Source organism: Zootoca vivipara, chromosome 6 (genome assembly GCF_965207765.1).
Source record: "Zootoca vivipara chromosome 6, rZooViv2.hap1.1, whole genome shotgun sequence".
NCBI lineage: Eukaryota > Metazoa > Chordata > Lepidosauria > Squamata > Lacertidae > Zootoca > Zootoca vivipara.
Genome location: NC_142589.1, coordinates 38,775,816 through 38,793,763, shown reverse-complemented (window position 1 = coordinate 38,793,763; position 17,948 = coordinate 38,775,816). Strand labels below are relative to the sequence as shown.

The following is a 17,948-nucleotide window of genomic DNA, read 5'->3' as shown; positions in this document are numbered from 1 at the left end:
TTGTCGTTTTGCTTTGTTCTTATGAAGCAAGGAAACAAACAAACCCACATGCAGAAGAAAACAGGCTGTTTATCATATAAATACACTTGCATTCCCAAGTCCAATAGATTCCTTCCCTAGTCCTTGCATGGAAGGAAAGACTGCTGAAGTCAGAATCCACAGCACAATGGAAGTGAGGTGGTGGTGGGGTGCTGTAAGTTTCCAGCCAGCAGCTGCAGAGCCCACAAAATCTGCTTTTTGCAAAATGTGTTTTCCTGCTCCCTACTGATAACACTGAGGCTCAAGTGGGGGTGACTTGTGCCCAACCTGATTTGTTTCCCCTCATCAGCGGCTTCGTCACAATCTGCTAATCCTGTAGGCCTCCTTCAGCCTCCATATATCTCCCATTTTACCTGAGATATATATTCAGTAGCATCCACACTGACACACCACACCACACCTATCTGTAATGTTCTTGGTACTTTATCTATTGCTCCTTGTTGCCCTCCCTGCAGATCTGCTTATCAAGGCTTGCACAACTGCCTTTGCTTACAAAAGATGCACGTTTTCCTCTTCTTTAGAAACCTGGTTGTCTTTTGGGGGCTGGCTTTAGCGCTTGAGTGTTTCATTTTTAAATTAGGTTACGCTTGCACACACTCTAGCAGCACACTGCCTCTCCTTCTATACAAGGCTAAATTTATGGAATGTGTGCAAAAAGCTGAAGAGGAGAGAAGGGGAAACTTTCTGAACTGAGTGCAAGCCAAGAGGTGTCTCAGATGTGCCCACAATCCATATGACCTCTGCTCAAGACCCTGGAGAGTTGCACCAGTCAGGGCCGGCCGGCCTTCCCCAACCTGGTCCTCTTCAGATGCTCTGAGCTGTTTTATTTATAAGATTTGTGGCTCACTGTTTAACCCTAAGGTCCCAAATCAGGTTTTAACAGCAGAAAAGACTACAAAAACAGACAAAACCATTACAATTACTACAGCTCCCATCAGCCCCTGTTCCGAAACATCTGGAGGACCCTTGGTGGGGAAGGCTGGAGTATGCAGCATTACTGGGCAAGAAGGACACATAAGTCTGACCTATACCTATATGGTAGATGTGGGGCACCTTTCATGTGAAAATGTGACTCCCTGCAAAGGTTCTCAAGGACAGGGAAAGAAAAAAGCAACTCATCATGCAGAAGATGCCTCCTATGCTGGACTTCTGGAAGAAGGTGGTGCCCAAACTTATTTTGGTCTTTGAATGTAGCAAATATGACTTTCAGTAAACCCAGCAGTGTTTTGCTGAGCTAGTCAATATTGTTTCTGCTGAGTCACTTTTCAGAAGCCGGTCAGTCAAACACTTTGGAACGGCCAGCATACAAGTGAGTAAATAGCAGAAGCAGCTAGCAGTGGAGGCGGGAGGACAAGGCCGACACACAGGTTTTACATGCGAAGCTTTGCCAACGTGGGGCAGGGGGTTGAGGATGACTTCTGCCCAGTGGGCATTACATGGGCAAATGCCAGGTTGATTTGGCATTTGGCAGAAGGCTGGATGAAGTGGTTCCAAAGGCAGCGGCTTCAAGAGAGTTTGCACGACACACCCACATCAAAACCCTCACAGGTAGGAATTCTAAGCCTTTTGGTGCCAAGAAAGGAGTGCTGGAAGTGGTAGTGGTGATGGGGTGAGTTGGGCTGCATACCCTCCTGCCCTGACTGCTCCAACAGTGATCTAGGAGATAAGACCCCTGAAGCCACTAAGGTGTCTTGCATGGAAGCCCATCAGTTGCCCACCATAGGTGGCAATTCCAAGGCAAAAGCAGCAGGAAGTAAATGGCCCAAAGGTGCCCTGAGCTGCTCCTTTGCAGGGACTCGGGTGAGACTGAAGTATAAACTGCCTAAACAACCAGGAGGGAGTTCCTGCATTGCTGCCCTCAAGACAAAGCCTCCTCTGCAGGGAAGGCATTTGGTGGTGAGAAATAACAGGCACTGTGTAAAGGAAAGAGGTTGCTCCGCAGGCAAAGGGAAAGCAGTTGATGTTGCACACAGGACAGCCATGGTCTGGAGTGGCCCTATTGGATTTGCTTGGGGAGAATCCTCTGGGGGCCCTTATGCCAACAGAGCTAGAGGCTAAGAATTCAAGTAGCACCATTTAAACTAGCACCATGTTCCTATTCAGACCCTGCTCAATGGGACCCTTCCTGTTTTCAACCCCTCGCTCTCCTGCAGAGGCCTCCCTGGGGTCATTTCCACCCTTAGAGAAGTCCATGGGGTTCACAGAAATTCTTCTGCATGGCCTTCTGCTGTTCACTCTTGCATTTGCAAGGCAGGCTGGCAGGGGAAGGGAGGGGAAGGGAAAGCAGGGGGGGAGCTGGAGTGAAGGCACTGAGCATAATAAGGCAGCCCTTGGTCCCTTGGAGCAGAGCAGTCTCCTGGAAAGTATGCTCCTCGCCTGCTCTTACCTTCCCAGACCTCTGGGTCTGTGTGTATCAGATGGTCGGTGGGTTTACTGGAGGCACAGAGGCTGTTTGTGATCAGTTCAGGAGAGGGCACCTGATTTTCTCTGCCCCAAGCAACCATCCCAGTTCATGTCCTTCATTGGAGGGGGAGAACTGAAGAAGGTTGCTTGCTGCAGACAGTGGTCCTTGAACATTGTTGCTGGTCCTTTGGTGGAAGGGGAGCCTGACAGTGTTCCATGATTCCATGGCAAAGTGAGGCTCAGCTGGTCTCTCGGCAATGCTGCCCCCAGCCAAAGAAACAGGCCTTGGTGCTTGACCAATGGACAATGTGCCATGCGTTTCTTTTCAGGCTTCCCCTAAGAGGCCTTCTCCTGGGCTCTCTCCTCCTCCCGCTCAAGATTCCAGTTCTTCAAGCCCTCGGGGAGGGAGGTGTCTTCTTCCAAGCTCCCAGTGCCCTCAACAAACTCCTCGTAGGTGGATTTCTCTGCAAAGGGCCTGGGCCCCAACAGCTCCACCATGTCTGCCTTCTCCAGGACTTCCTTCTCCAGGAGGCGCTTTCCTACCTGCAAGGGTCCAAATAAAAAGTAAACAGGTCACTGGATTCCTCTGGAGCTACCAGCCATGTGACTAACAACAACACCCCTGATGTAGGCATTGTGAGAAATTAAGAAGGCACAGCTACCTGGAGTGCCATGGCAGAATCTTTTATGAGGAACAACGTGTGAGTGGTAAGCCCTGCTGGGCACTGGGAGCCCTGCAGGTGCCCAAGGGGGCTGGGTGCTAATGCCAGCCCTGACCTGGATCAGCAACTTCTGCTATTTCTCTTAGGAAAATGGGTGGTAGTCAACTAGGTTTGGTGAGTAGACCCACCAAAACTAATGGCCCTAACCTAGTCATGTTCATTAATTCCAATGGGTCTCTTCTGTGTAGAACTTAGCTGAATATCACCCAATGAAAATATGGCTATGGAGAGCAAGCAACACTATAGAAACCCATTAAGAAACAAAATGCAAATTAAGGAGAGAAGCTACAACTCCCATTGTGCATTCCTTCCTGCAGCAAAATTAAACTGTTCCCCTCAAGAGTAGTTTCCGTGTCCTTCATTGCTTCTAATGGTCCCTGCTGTGCTGTCCCCATTTAACCTGCAAATGTGTCCCATTTCAGCATCTTTGAAATAGGGGTGGCACGTGGGTTGTGTGCTGCAAGCAGACCCGATCTGAAGTGCAGGACAAGTCAGCAGGGAGCTTCTGCCCTGGCTCCGTACCTTCTCCACGTGGCCACGGCATTGAGTCAGCAGCTCCAGGGTCTTCTCATAGGCCGTGTTGATCAAGGCACGCACCTCTTCGTCAATCAGCTCAGCGGTGGCTTCGCTGTAAGGCTTCTCGGGCATCAGATCACCCTGCTGCGGAAGGTCAAAGGAGACTTGACCCAGCTTGTCACTCATGCCAAACTGCACCACCTGGAAAGAGAGCAACACTCCTGAGCCAGCAGCAGGACCAGGGGCAGCGGGGGCGGGGAGTGGCAGACAGAGTGGGGTGCAGGGTTGTTTTTCTTGCCCCAGGGCATCCATCTTGAGCTGCCCCAATTTCCCATGAGTTTCACCGGACGCTGCACCCATATCCCCAGGTCCTGGAAGACAGAAACTTGCTTTCTGCAAAATTAGACGTTAGAAAGGTCCAGAGAGAAGCAGAGCACAGACAAGGCAGCTGGCACCAGCCTGGGTGCATGCAAAGCTGTGAATGCAGAGTCAGACAATTATCGCTGCATCCTACAATTTGGTGGGGAAAGGCAGGGCACAAATTTAACAAGTGATAAACCTCCCCTCTGCTCTGCCCAGAAGACTGACTCTCTGACATTTCTTTCCCTCTCATCCCTTCCTGTCCAAGTCTGCCCTTGAGATGACTATTGGAGGCAGTATTCCTCTGAATACCAGTTGCTAGGAAACATAGGTGAGGGAAGTGCTATTGCACCCAGGTCCTCCTTGCAAAGTCCACAGAGGCATCTGGCTGGCCACTGAGAGAACAAAATGCTAGACCAGGTGGGTCTCTGTTGGCTCCTTCAGCAGGACTCTTTTTAAGTTGCATGTGGATGTGTGTGTGTGTCTGTGTGTGCGCGCACACACGAGTGCATGTGCATAGAGGTCTTCCTTGCACACCTGTGTGACTGAGGTGGGGAGTAGGTAAGCAGTTCCAGTGCCTTTGCAAGAAAAACAAACCTCTGTTTCTAAAGTAAGAAGTCAACACTTTGAATGAGCTTCCCACTTATCAACTATCCTTGGCTTCTTAAACAGGGCATATCCAACACAGCTGCTGCATCAGATAAAGGGCTCTTATTATGTCCTCACACCTAGGGCACCCAGCAGCACAGGGCATGTCTTGATGGGGCATTACCTGGGCATAGGCACTCTGCGTCACCTTCCGGAGGTCATCCTGGGCACCGGTTGTGATGCGGCCAAAGAAGAGCTGCTCGGCAACGCGGCCCCCAAGCATCATGCACATGCGGTCGAAGAGCTGCTCCCGGGTGTAGAGAAACTGCTCCTGGGGCAGGTACTGCGCATAGCCCAGGCCCTTGCCCCGGGGGATGATGGAGACCTGCCAGGAACATGCAGAGCCAAGGTCAGCAAGGCAGAGCCCAGTCCAGCTCTGAGTCAACAGGAAAGTGGAGCAGCAGGGAGTGGAAGACACCCACTCACCTCCCCACAACCCACGCAGTCAGTCAGACACTTACCAAAGGTTGCTGCAGTTCCCTTGAAGGACAAAGATTTACATGCAGGGGGGAAAAAAATCTATTGAAGGGACCTAAATTGCATACAGTGATTTCCAAAACAAGGAACGCCAATTGCTCTCATCAGCCAACATCTGCAAGTACAGCAGTCTGTTATGCACACAACTATTCCTGGAAGGAGAGAGCAATTCTCCCCTGCTGGGAATGGCAAAGGGAGGGTCTGACTCAGTTGGGCACTTGGGGGGGGGGAGATCTCTGTTTTGGGTCCAACCCAGCTGTAATAAGTTGCTTTATACCGAGTCAGACCATGGGTCCATCTAGCTCAGTATTGCCTACACTAACAGGCAGCCCTTTCCCTGTATGCTCCCTTGCTGCTATCCTGCTCAGAATCAGCATTGCCATATAGGAGGATTTTTCTACACCATCCTTCCTTCCTTTGCCTCTGGACTTGGCCCCTGCTCCAGCGACAATGCAAGTGAAGTCAAGGACGTATCCTGCATTACATCGCTCCTAGCTTAACAGGAGCATCCTGGGGTGCTATCCTGCGAGGAACACCCAGATCCTGTTTCCTCATTCAGATCTGCCAGGAGGCACTTAGCACCTGGAGCTGGAACCAGGGAGGCTCAAGGGGATGGCAGACCCTCCAGGTTTGCGGGATGAGGCCATGAAGAAGTGACCTCAACATCAGCCACAACTGACCCTGCTCTCCTGGAAGCACCTCTGTGCCAAGCAGCCCATCTCACTACCACCTGAGGAAGTCACACTGTCACTCTCTTGGTCAGAGGACCTCCGCCAGAAGCCCCCGTCTCTCCTATTCCATTGGAGCCTACAGGCAAGGCCCCTTTAAGGAACAGAAACTGCTCCCAGCAGAGGCATAGCTAGCCACCTGGACTGTGCTGAAGCCCTGCTCAGGCCTCTGGCCAGGATGGTCTGCTGCTGAAGCAACAATGTAGCTTGCTTGTATGAATCTCCAGCTTGTATGAATCTCCAGCTTGTATGAATCTCCCAGTGCTACTTGGGACTTTACCTTTCCAGGTGCTGGACTTTGCCTTGCTTTGCTTAACCAGAAAGCGGACTTCACCTAAATTTGCTTGGCTTGCTGGAACCTGAACTCTTGCCTGGAACCTCATTCTGGGGCTGGAACCTCATCTGTCTGAGACCACCACCTGGGACAGAACAACCCTGTTGAGTCTTCTGAACCAAATGTGGACCTTCACTGAGCTTCCTGGCCCTTCTGGAAAAGAACTGGTGCTCAGCTGGCTTTACCCGCTCCACAACCTGCTTTGTGTTTATATTAGGAGAGCTTCCGCTGGCTGTGGGGAGACGCACCTTCAGCAAAGGGTCGGCGTGCTTTAAGAACCAGCCCACCACAGCGTGCCCAGCTTCATGGTAAGCCACGACGGCCTTCTCATTGGGCTGCAGGACTTGGGTCTTCTTCTCAAGCCCTGGAGAAAGAGTGAAGCGGGCGGGGGGGAGAGAGAAGAAGGAAAGTGCCGTGTTTGTCAAAAGGAATGAAAAAGCTCTCCACTCACCACACACACACTCCCAGCAGATACCAACCCACTGGAGAATCCACACAAAACTTGCAAGCTGTTAATGCCAAATTCTTGCCTCCACAGAGAAGATCAAAGACTCGCTTCTTTAAGTCTGCTATAGGAAACATTCTGCAACCAGAAGCTGTAAGGCAACATGGTCAGCTGGTTCACCCACAAGAGGCAGAGCAATGCTCCAATTGCAGCACAGAAGCCACTAAGCCTCCACTTCCCTTAGGGAAGCTTTCTCCCTCTCCTGCTTCTCAATTTCCTTTCACTAACAGTTTTCACAGCAAAGTATCTGCAACTGCAGAGGACTGCTCAAGGCCGGGTCCCTCTGGGGACCACTTCTCTTTGGGTTGTTAAAACTACTGGGGAACTGCAAATACTTCTTCTCCACCCACACAAAACTCAGCAGGGCTCTGCTCAGCTCTGCTCTTCTCAGGAGCAGAAGGCAGTAGCTGAGGCTCTCGCTGCAGAGGCACACAAACCCAAGAACAGGGGTCGGCAAACTAAGGCCCGTGGGCCGGATCAGGCCCAATTGCCTTCAGGATTTGGCCTGCGGACTGTCTGTGGATCCGTGTGGGGATTCTGTTCATTTGGGCTGCACCATTCCACCCACCCCCCTCACACACACTGCGGCAGTGCCTCTTCCTGGCTTCTCCCCGCCCTGCCTAGAGGAGGAAGTGGGTTGGGCTGAGCTGGCTGAGCGTCATTTTAAACAGCCCCTCTCCAGAGCCAGCCCTTTTGCACTGCTCATCTTCCCTCCACCACCCCTGCCGCTGCCCTGGTGCTCCTGTGGGCCAGAGAGCGGAGCGGACGAGCTCACTCTGCCTACCCATGAGAAGCAGCAGCAGCGGTGGTGGTGGTGGCGGCAGCAGCAGCCCCTGGGAAGGTAAGTGCAGCAGCTGGGGCTGGGGCGTGGAGAGGACGACTACTTGCCCCCTCACCTCTTTTTCCAACCCCCCTGCCCCGGTGCTGCTTCTCCGGCCCACCACAAGGTCTGCGGGAAAGTGGACCGGCCCATGGCTAATTTTTTTTGCCGACCCCTGCCCAAGAAGGATGTTCGGAATTCACTTCTGCAAGATGTGATGACAGCCGCCAGCTGAGATGACATCAAGAGGGGGGATAGGCAAGTACTTGGAGGTCTAGCGATGGCCATAGGTCACTGGGAAACTGGGTCAGGCCAAAGGGGCATCTAATTCAGCGCCCCATTCCACACAGTGACCAGACAGGTCTGGGAAGCCTAAAAAGCAAAGCGTGGAAGGCCTGGGAAGAACAGATGAGGCCACGTTCAGTGGCATATCCACCAGTAAATCCACAGGAAGCTGCCAGTGCAAACGCACCCTGACTTGCCCCATTGAAACTGGCAAGATTTGCTTGGAAATAAATGCTCAGGATCTGACAGCCTGCCAAGACATCTCTTTATAAGGCCACAAGCTCAACTAAACCAGCATCCTGCTTCCCACGGCGGCAGAAGTCTACGGGAACAGCTTTCGCTCTGCTCCTGTTCCCCAGCAACTGATATTCAGAGCTGGCATGGCGGAGCAGCCAGGGACCCTCACCCCCAATGACTCTCTCAATGGCCTGTTCAAAGTGCTTCTCATTCACAGTGGGACTGGCGTGTCGTGCGGCAATGAGGGCAGCCTCATTGCAAACGTTGGAGATATCGGCACCTGCAATAGGAGACAGAGAGAGATAGAGAGAGAGGTTAGTGCAACAGCTGAAGGAAAAGGGAACTTGGCATCTTCAGCAACCTTCTGTTTAGCAAAGCTTTAAGGAGGTCTTTATTCTAAGGAAGTCCAGATCGGCCTGAAAGTTCCTTCAAGCACCTTTGGAGCTGGCAAGACATTTATTTATTTATTATTCTATTTCCTATATTAACATACCATCTTTTCCTCCAAGAAGCTCAAGGTGGTGTGTATGGCTTTCCCCTTCCCATTATGTTCTCACAACAACCCTGTGAGGAGTGAGGTGGTGGCTGGCCCAATGTCATCCAGTGAGATTCCTGGCTGAGTGGGGGATACGAACCCTGGTCTCCCAGGTTCTAGTCTGACACTTGATAACAATTATACCACACTGGCTCTCATCAGAACAAATTATGAAAGGCAGTGGAAGGAACATCTTCTTCCTTGGCATTCCTAAGCCAGCATGGCAGGGCAATGCCCTTTTCTGTTTTAACTCAAGGTGGGGTGGGGGGTGTCCACATCCCTGTGCCCTTTTCTTTCTAACTGAAGCTTGTTGCCGCAGACTCTGCAAGCTCTTTTCCAAAGCAGATGTGCTCCTCCACAGCTGCCAGAGACTCTCCTTTGGGGAAGGACCATTCACCTCAGGCTACCCAGTTCCACTCAAACCCTAGGCCAATCAGCAGGGTGGGGCAGGAAGGCTCCTCTGACAGAGGCCCACAAAGTAACAAATAGCACCTGACTGTGTCAGAACTAGGGCTCCTGCCCCTGCCTTTCTGTTGCAATCTCTGCTTCCAAAGAAACAACATAGCCAAATGACTCAAACAAGGAAGTCATGCCAAGCCCCACAACAGCCATTGCCATGTGCTGGGCTTATGGGAGTTATAGTACAAAGCATCTGGAGGGCGCCAGGTTGGTGAAGGCTGCCCTACAGGTTCCCGTTCAGGTGCCCACTCTGACCAATAACGCTCCTTCTCTCCCCTGTCCACATGCTGGCATTCTGTCCACATCTCACCTGTGAATCCTGGGGTCCGGGCTGCCATCTTCCGAGCCAGAGTATCTCTGCTGATATCTGCATCCAATTTGAGAGGCCGGAGGTGGACTTTGAAGATGGACGCTCTGCCTTTGATGTCCGGTGGGCCTGGTTGGGGAAAGAGTGTTAAAGACGCGGTCCTCAGAAACGAGAAGGAGTTAAAAGAAGCTGGTCATGCTGCACAATAATAATTCAATAATAAATTTATATGGCACACATCTGAATGGGTTGCCCCAGCTACTCTGGGCAGCTCCCAACAAAATATTAAAAACACAATAAAACATTAACCATTAAAAACTTTCCTGAATGGGGTGCCTTCAGATGTCTTCTAAAAGTCAAATAATTTTAATCTGTTTGACATTTCCCCCTTCTTGAGAGATCGCCGCTTTAATACCCCAGGAAACCTCTCCTGACTCCAAAATATCTCATAAGTATCAGAATGAGAGAGAAAAAAGCAAAGGGCAGAAAGAAATTCCCTGCTGCTCCTTGGAGCCTCTTCCAAGCAGGTCAGGTCAGGTCAGGAAAAGTCAAGGCAAGTCTCTCTGAAGCTCATCAAGACTCTGGGTACCTCCCAGTAGGTACCCAGCAATGGGAGGATGTTGTTTCATTGAAGAGCTGGGGCTCAAACCATGGGTTACATTTCCTTCTGAGCAACCTTCCAGGGGCAAACTTCCAGTGGCGGGCAGGGAGACAGGCAAAAGTGGTGAGCACAACTAAGACTAGACATGGCATCTGTTACCAATATAAATCTGCCGATCAAAGCGTCCAGGTCTCATCAGTGCCGGGTCCAAGACATCGGGTCGGTTTGTGCCTGCAAGCACGACAACGTTTGTGCTGCTGTTGAACCCTGCACAGGAAATGAGAGATCAGCTCCCCGGTGCCTCTTGCAATTTTGTGCACAGAACACAAACATCTCCCGAGCCTTCTAGTGGAAGGAGTGTGTGTGTGTGAGCTAACGTATCCAGATTGAAATACAGTGCTTTGCAACAAAATTCAGAATGTAACCTTTTGTAGAGTTATGAAACTAGGTCACTAGCTAAGCCCACCTTCAGAATGGTTTAAAAGTAAACTAAAAAGATTGAGTTTAGAACCCAATTTAATGCCCCTTCCATTCTGCTAACACACACTCTCCCTTATCCCCAACTATGCAAGAATTGTACATGTTAAAGCAGCCTTGTCCCAGGGCTGGTATCCTCTAGGTGGTTTCATCACCACTAACCAGAGGATGGGGAAGGTGTGTGTTCAGAGTCCAGCCACATCTGGTTGGGGCACCAGGTTGAGGGGAAGGCTATCTATGAGGGGTGTTCTCGCTTGATCTTAAAGATGGTGATGGGGCAAAAGGAGCAGGGGACACAGCTGGGAAAAGCCAAGCTATTCCAGGCAGGGACCATGTTAAAGGTCTGGAAACATTAACACAGAAGCCTCTGTTAATGCTAAGAAACAGGGGTGAGAACTTCAGATTGCTTGTTCCTCCAGGGAGACAAGAGCATGCCAGCTCCTTCCCTCCTCAAGATGCCTCTGGTCCATCTCACCATCCATCTCTACCAGCAGCTGGTTGAGTGTGTTCTCTTGCTCGCTCTGGCCCCCGAAGTTCCCGTGGCCCCGCTTCCTCCCAACGGCATCAATCTCATCAATGAAGAGGATGCAAGGGGCATTCTTCCGTGCCAAGGCAAACATATCCCGAACCTGAAACAAAGATGTTTCCCCACAGAGCTGATACACCCACTGGCAAGAAAGCAGTCTGCTTTGGTGAGCAGCTGGGGCAGGGTGCTGCTGATGGGACTCAAGGTGGGAGAATCCTGCCCCTTTAGGAGAAAGGGCAGACTCAGCTGAGCATCAGGGAGATATGCAAGCAGGTGCAAGAAACAAGAGACTCCCCTGCTCAGGCACCAGTCCAAACCCTAAGCATCTGTTAGCATCTGTTTGGAGCATCAAATGGGCAAAGCTGAAGCCTGCATGCTCATGTCACCTACCAAAGTCTTCTATTATCTCCCAGAATGTATAGTTACAAGGCGAGTTCCTGATTTTGGATAACCATCCTTTCTGTACTTCACCTGCAGTACTGTGTTCAGTTCTGGGCACCACAGTTCAAGAAGGATACTGACAAGCTGGAACGTGTCCAGAGGAGGGCAACCAAAATGGTCAAAGGCCTGAAAACAATGCCTTATGAGGAACGGCTTAGGGAACTGGGTATGTTTAGCCTGGAGAATAGAAGGTTAAGGGGTGATATGATAGCCATGTTCAAATATATAAAAGGATGTCATATAGAGGAGGGAGAAAGGTTGTTTTCTGCTGCTCCAGAGAAGCGGACACGGAGCAATGGATTCAAACTGCAAGAAAGAAGATTCCACCTAAACATTAGGAAGAACTTCCTGACAGTAAGAGCTGTTCGGCAGTGGAATTTGCTACCAAGGAGTGTGGTGGACTCTCCTTCTTTGGAGGTCTTTAAGCAGAGGCTTGACAGGCATATGTCAAGAATGCTTTGATGGTGTTTCCTGCTCGGCAGGGGGTTGGACTGGATGGCCCTTGTGGTCTCTTCCAACTCTATGAGTCTATGATTCTATGATTCTATGTTTAAGAAGCTTGCCAATGCAGAACTTTTTGCGAGGTTCCCCAATCTCACCCTTGCAGGCCCAACTCCGACAAACATTTCCAGGAACTCGGAGCCGTTCACACTGATGAAAGGGACGTTGGCTTCTCCTGCAGTAGCTTTGGCCAAGAGGGTTTTGCCTGTGCCCGGGGGCCCCGTGAGCATCGCTCCCTGCAAGAGACAAGAGGCTGGCCAACACGAGGGAAGGTGGGGCAGCAATACGGCCCAATGACAAGCAGTCCCTCCCTTAACTGGTCAGACAACCCACATCACCAGCGCCTCAAAGCCTGGAATTGCACAACATTGCTGGGGCTCAGAGGTCCCTCATTTCAGGAAGATTCACTTACAACCCTCCAAGCTAATGCTATTCTGATGGGCTTCATTTATGGTGGTCTTGGACAGCCAACTGCTGTCTTCACCTCTCCTCCAAAAGCACTGGCCATTTGGACTTGTCTGTGTAACCTGATGAATTGGCTACAAATCAAAAGTGGGCACCTTTGGAATCTTGGCCCCGAGATCTTGGTACTGCTTTGGATTCTTCAGGAAATTTACAAACTCCATGATCTCCAGCTTGGCCTCTTCGCAGCCGGCCACATCTTTGAACTGCACTTCAATGTTGTCCTTCAGGACTTTTGCTGTCGTCTCTGAAACACTGAAGATCCCTCCTCCTCGCCCTCCACGCCCACTTCCCATTGGTCCACGTCTCAGAGTGAACAGCAGGAAGCCCAACAGCAGAAGGCTAGGCACCATGCTCAGGAGAAAGGAGCTGAAAGAGGAGAAGGTCAGAAGGCCCGTGAGCTACAGCAGGTGGCACCTGGGCAGTTTTAGCACAGCGGCTTCTGATCTGGGTCCTGTCACTCACCCATCACTCTCGGTGCTGTAGACCACAGACACTTGTTGGGCGCTACTGATCCCCAGCTCCAGCTGAGCAGCCTCTAGGTTTCGTTCAAAGGTATCCACACTGCCAATATTGAACCAGATGTGCTTCTGTGGCAACCAAGGACAAGTGTTGATTTTTCACACCCCCTGGCATACACAGAGCCTTCTCTTGCTTCAGGTGTGAAAGGGACCTCTATGGACCCAACTCCCTTGCCACCAGACTGCTGTGCCTTATACACACACACAGCTTTTCTTCCAAAGGTTTAACTGTGGCAGACTGGAGCAGTGATTGTGGGCATCCCCTGTCTTTCTCCACCTCATCCCTCTGTCCCCTGGAATTATTTACCTCTGAGGTGGTGCCAGGGATTGGAAACACCCGGACAAACTGCTTGTTCACCACTTCCAGTCGATCCACCTTAAGGAAGGAAGGAAGGAAGGAAGGAAGGAAGGAAGGAAGGAAGGAAGGAAGGAAGGAAGGAAGGAAGGAGAGGTCACATCTACACCATATATTTTGGGGGGGCGGGGGAAAGCTGTGACTGTTAAAGTGGTATAAGAGTGCTTTAAATCTATGGTGTGGACAGCACCAGAAAGAGTGACTCTTTCTGGGTTGAGCTTTACTTGAGTACAGAATGGTATGTTGTGGCCACAGAGAACTCCAAGCAAAGGGCAGAAATCACCCCATATTCACTGTCCTGCTCCTAATGCCTCCTCCAGGTGCCTACACTTTACTGGTAGAATAGAATAGGGAAGAATACATAAATGAGCTGCCCTCCTCTCCCAGCAAGAAGATGGCCTGCCACATATTGCCTCACCAGTCCTTTGGCCAGGTAGTAATGCACAAAGTGCTTCCAGCTGATTTCTCTGCCTGGATCTCGGTAGTAGAGGTAGAAGAACCCTGTGAGGATGCCAGCTCCCATGACAATCAGATACCGGGAGTCTTTATTATCCCAAGGGAATTCTCCCTGGGGGCAAAAAGGTAGGTAATTAATATGGCTGCTATCATCGTGTCATTTTCTTTTCTGCTTTAGCCATCCCCGATTCCAGCAGTTTTAGGTGGCTAATAGGACATTTCAGTGACATAAATGCAACAGAGAAAATGGTCACATACCTTCTGCATGTGATTCCACCACCCCAAATCCTCATCTTTCCTTCCTCTCTTGCCTTCTCCACCACTGCTTCCCTGGGTATTTTTGGGAAGACTGGGATTTTTGGAGCCAATAGGCTCTAGGAAGGAGAGAAAAAATAAAAATGCTTATACATTAGGCTTTAAAAGGCTCCTGGCTGCATTGTAGAATAATAATAATAATAATAATAATAATAATAATAATAATAATAATAATATATTATTTATACCCCGCCCATCTGGCCGGGTTCCCCCAGCCACTCTGGGCGGCTTCCAACAAAACATTAAAATACAGAAATCCATCAAACATTAAAAGCTTCCCTAAACAGGGCTGCCTTGAGATGCCTTCTAAAGGTCTGGTAATTGTTGTTCTCTTTGACCTCTGGTGGGAGGGCATTCCACAGGGTGGGTGCCACTACCGAGAAAGCCCTCTCGGTAGAAGAGGAGCAGAACAGGTTGGGGAGAGTTGAGATATGGAACAGTTTTCGGAATGGGAGGCATTCAACAACTTTAGGGAAGTAAATGAGGGGGAAGAAGATTGGAACAAAGGGAGCTGCCTTGTACTGAGTCAGATCACTGAAGATCCATCTCACTCAGGATTGTTTGCACCACTAGACAGCGGCACTCTGGTTTTCTTCAGAGAGCATCTCCCGTCCTACATGGAGAATAATGCCAGGAATCAAACCTGGGACTTTCTGCATGAAAAGCAGATGCTCTATCACTGAGCCATGGAAAAGAAGGTGCTTACCTTTATTATTATCAGGGGCTGCCTCTGTTGGACCCTGTCTCTTTTCATCTTTCTTCTCAAAGCCTGCAGGACAAAAACAGATCTCACTGTTGACAGCTTCAGTCTTGTTCTTTCCAGCCTCTATACTACACCGAAAGGTCCCCACCGCTGCCACAATGTTCTACTTCCCTAACACTGAAGTGACCAGAAGTGCCTCAATATCAACCTTCTATGCCCACACAATACACTTAAAGCTTGATAGGAGGCTGGTAAGTCAGTAACTATAAACCTGCCTGAAGAAAGCTTCAGTGATGACAGCTGAGGCCAGGGCAGTCTCGAGCAGGTCGGGTGCCCTGGCGCTGAGGCGCGGAGATCGCTCCGGCGCCCCCGCCCTCGCAGCGCGCAGCATGGCTTCCGCGCGGCTTTGCCGCGCAGCACCCCACCTGCCAGCCCGGCACCCTGGTGCCCCGTGCCACCGGGACTATACCTAGAGCCGGCCCTGGCTGAGGCTGTCTATCATGATCGAACACAGGCTTCAAGGGCACCAACAAATGGTTTTGCTAGCCTTACTGCCTGAGATTATTTTAAAGGGATGTACCAGAAATGGAAGTTGGGACCTACTATATGCAAATAATGTGCTCTACAATTAAGCGGGGGGGGGGGGGGGAATCTCATGACATTCTTCTTCTCAACAGAGCCACAAACAAGAAGTGCCAGCCCTTTTCTGCTAGAGTCACATACCTTCAGGAGGCTTGGAGCACAGCCAGTGATGGAAGGACATGCCACATCCTGGATGGCCTCTCTCACACCACTGAAAAGAGCAAAGGGCGGCATTGGTTTCCTGAGGGCCAGCAAGGGTCCCTCCCCCTTTCTTTTGAACAAGATAAAAGGTACAAATATGCAACACAGTGGCCAGAAAGGCCTCAAAACCAAGTATCCAAGTATCCGTATGCAGAATCGTTTGTGCACCAGGAGTTCTAAAACCAGAAGCTGAAAACTACCATTATTCCAGAAAAAGAACCTATCACGGCCCATGGGAGGGTCAGTTTAATGCCCTTCTCTGCCAGTGTGCAGGTGAAGCTGAGAATGGCTTGTGCTAGTCCTATAGGAAAGGCTTTGTGCCATGATCCCCATAGTTCAGGGGCATTAAAGGATAATTATTTCCATGTTGAAGAAGGAATACAGATAAGGTAGAATAAAAAAATTCCTTCAGTAGCACCTTAAAGACCAACTAAGTTTTTATTTTGGTATGAGCTTTCGTGTGCATGCACACTTCTTCAGATACCAAGATAAGGTAGAGATAAGGTAGAGATAGGGGAATGAAGGTACCAAGATAAGGTACCAAGATAAGGTAGAGATAGGGGAATGAACTAACTATGCTATGTGGCCTGCTATTGTTGAGCAGTGGGGAGCTCAGCAAGGGCGTGTCGTCGTCCATACTTAAAACATCGGCATATTGCACACGGAGAAGCGCACGGCTAACATCGGGATCCTGTGCGCTCATAAATCAACCCTACTCGCTGAGCAGCTTTACACCAACCCTGCAACGTAACCCACTGAATTGTATAAAAAGCACTTGCACACATCTCTATACAATCCGCAACTCTAATGCCACTATAAAAATCAAGCTTCTCCTTCTCTGCCAATCCAGAGCCCGGGTTACATGAGCCGCGTTCTGACCACGCCCACTGAATATGGTCTATACCTGTTATGGAAGCGCTGGCGCGCGGCGATGACATAATCAGCGACCACCATTCCTAACTCAGACCATTATGGGGAACATAGGGTGGGCGCCGTTGTATTTACGACAGTGCACCACACAAAACAGCACCCGCCTTTTCCTCACCTGCCAGAACGGTACCAACTTCGCAAGTCCGCGGCTGTGGCAGTGGCCTCGCCACAATGCGGCCAAAGGTGGCGATAAAACCGCCGCCGCCAGCCGATGAGCCATTATTGTCCTATCACTCAGGCGCCGTAAGCGCATGCGCTTTTTGTTTATCTTACGGGCTTGCACTGCGCAGGCGCTATCGTTCTCGTTTCTCGCTATAGGAGGTATGTGAACCAACTTGTGTAACCAGGAAAACAGGCTGCAGCACTCTGATATGGCGACATGTAGTTCCGGGATTGAATTTAGCCGCGTATCCCATAAAATTTTGTCAGAGCCCAGCGTACACGTGAAATGCAAATTACCTGAGGCATTTTACTGGGCTGAGGAGTACATCCCCCCACCCCAAACCTATTTATGCAGATGTGGATTCAGGTAGGTAGCCGTGTTGGTCTGACGCAGTAGAAATACTGTATAGAATTTTTTTTTAAAAAAATTGTCCAGTAGCACCTTAGAGACCAACTAAGTTTGTTCTTGGTATGAGCTTTTGTGTGCATGCACACTTCTTCAGATACCTGAGGATCTGAAGTTGTGGCAACCTTTCTGACTACTCAGTACAGTATTCAGGGAAATTTACTCTGCAGCTATGCAGAGGCAGATTCCCCCCCCCCCCAGTAATTCAAATGGACCAGGGCCAGCCTTGAAACAGAGAATATCCAAGGCATAATGAGCATTCCCTAACCATCAGCCCTTGCTCAGGAATCCCTCTGCTTGGCTTCTCAGCCCAGTCTGTCTTTCCACCTTCTTTTTCCTGTACCAACGGGAGATACAGCAGCATCCACATTTTACCCTCAAATTGTCAGCCAGAGATGGTACAACCCCCAGAATATGGGAGAGGTTGTGTCAAGAATGCTATGAACTAGGAATCCAGTACATAGGACTCGCTCAGAGATATAGAATCAAGATCTTCTGCCTTATGTTACAAAAGCTCTCACTGCTCACAATTCAGTGTACTTTGATACTAGAGAATCTGCTAGCACAAGATGGTAGCAATGGCCACCAACCAAGATGGCTTTGAAAGCAGATTAGACAAATTGATGTAGAATAAGGCTACCAGTGGCTACCAACCATTATGCCTGGGGGCTAGCCCAATACTGTACTGGAAGTGCTCAGCCTCTGAACACCAGTTGCTGGGGAGCACAAGTAGGGAGAGTGCTCTTGTGCTTATTTCCTGCTTGTGGGCTTTCATGAAGTTAGTTACTGTGAGAAACTATATGATGGTCTAGATAGCCATTTTGTCAGTTGGGAGCAGGGCTCTTTGGTTCTTACCTGACTGCTAAATCTCATATGTACCTCGTCCCTTCTCCCCCAGTATGCCCAATAGGTTGTGGCAGGGCAAGGAAATCTT

General features: G+C 50.1%; 1 protein-coding gene across 5 annotated transcripts; it reads right to left on the bottom strand.

Annotated features, from left to right (window-relative positions):
* Window positions 1–49: 49 nt before the first annotated feature.
* LOC118086678 (mitochondrial inner membrane m-AAA protease component AFG3L1) lies at window positions 50–16,700 on the bottom strand. 5 transcript variants are annotated; one of them, XM_035118598.3, is made up of 17 exons: window positions 16,562–16,700; window positions 15,457–15,526; window positions 14,737–14,799; window positions 13,974–14,089; window positions 13,678–13,827; window positions 13,212–13,280; window positions 12,849–12,973; window positions 12,482–12,752; window positions 12,020–12,157; window positions 10,929–11,082; window positions 10,136–10,243; window positions 9,379–9,504; window positions 8,244–8,354; window positions 6,476–6,591; window positions 4,813–5,013; window positions 3,687–3,881; window positions 50–2,985 (listed from the first exon to the last, which is right to left on the bottom strand). In XM_035118598.3, the coding sequence occupies exons 1-17, from the start codon at window positions 16,697–16,699 to the stop codon at window positions 2,779–2,781; spliced, it is 2,358 nt and encodes a 785-aa protein (XP_034974489.2). In that variant the 5' UTR covers window position 16,700; the 3' UTR covers window positions 50–2,778. The 5 variants fall into 5 exon arrangements, with proteins under 5 accessions (XP_034974489.2, XP_088528108.1, XP_088528110.1 ...); XM_088671982.1 differs by having other exon boundaries at window positions 13,974–14,091; window positions 14,742–14,799; XM_088671984.1 differs by lacking the exon at window positions 16,562–16,700 and adding an exon at window positions 16,091–16,364.
* Between the last annotated feature and the right edge of the window lie 1,248 nt (window positions 16,701–17,948).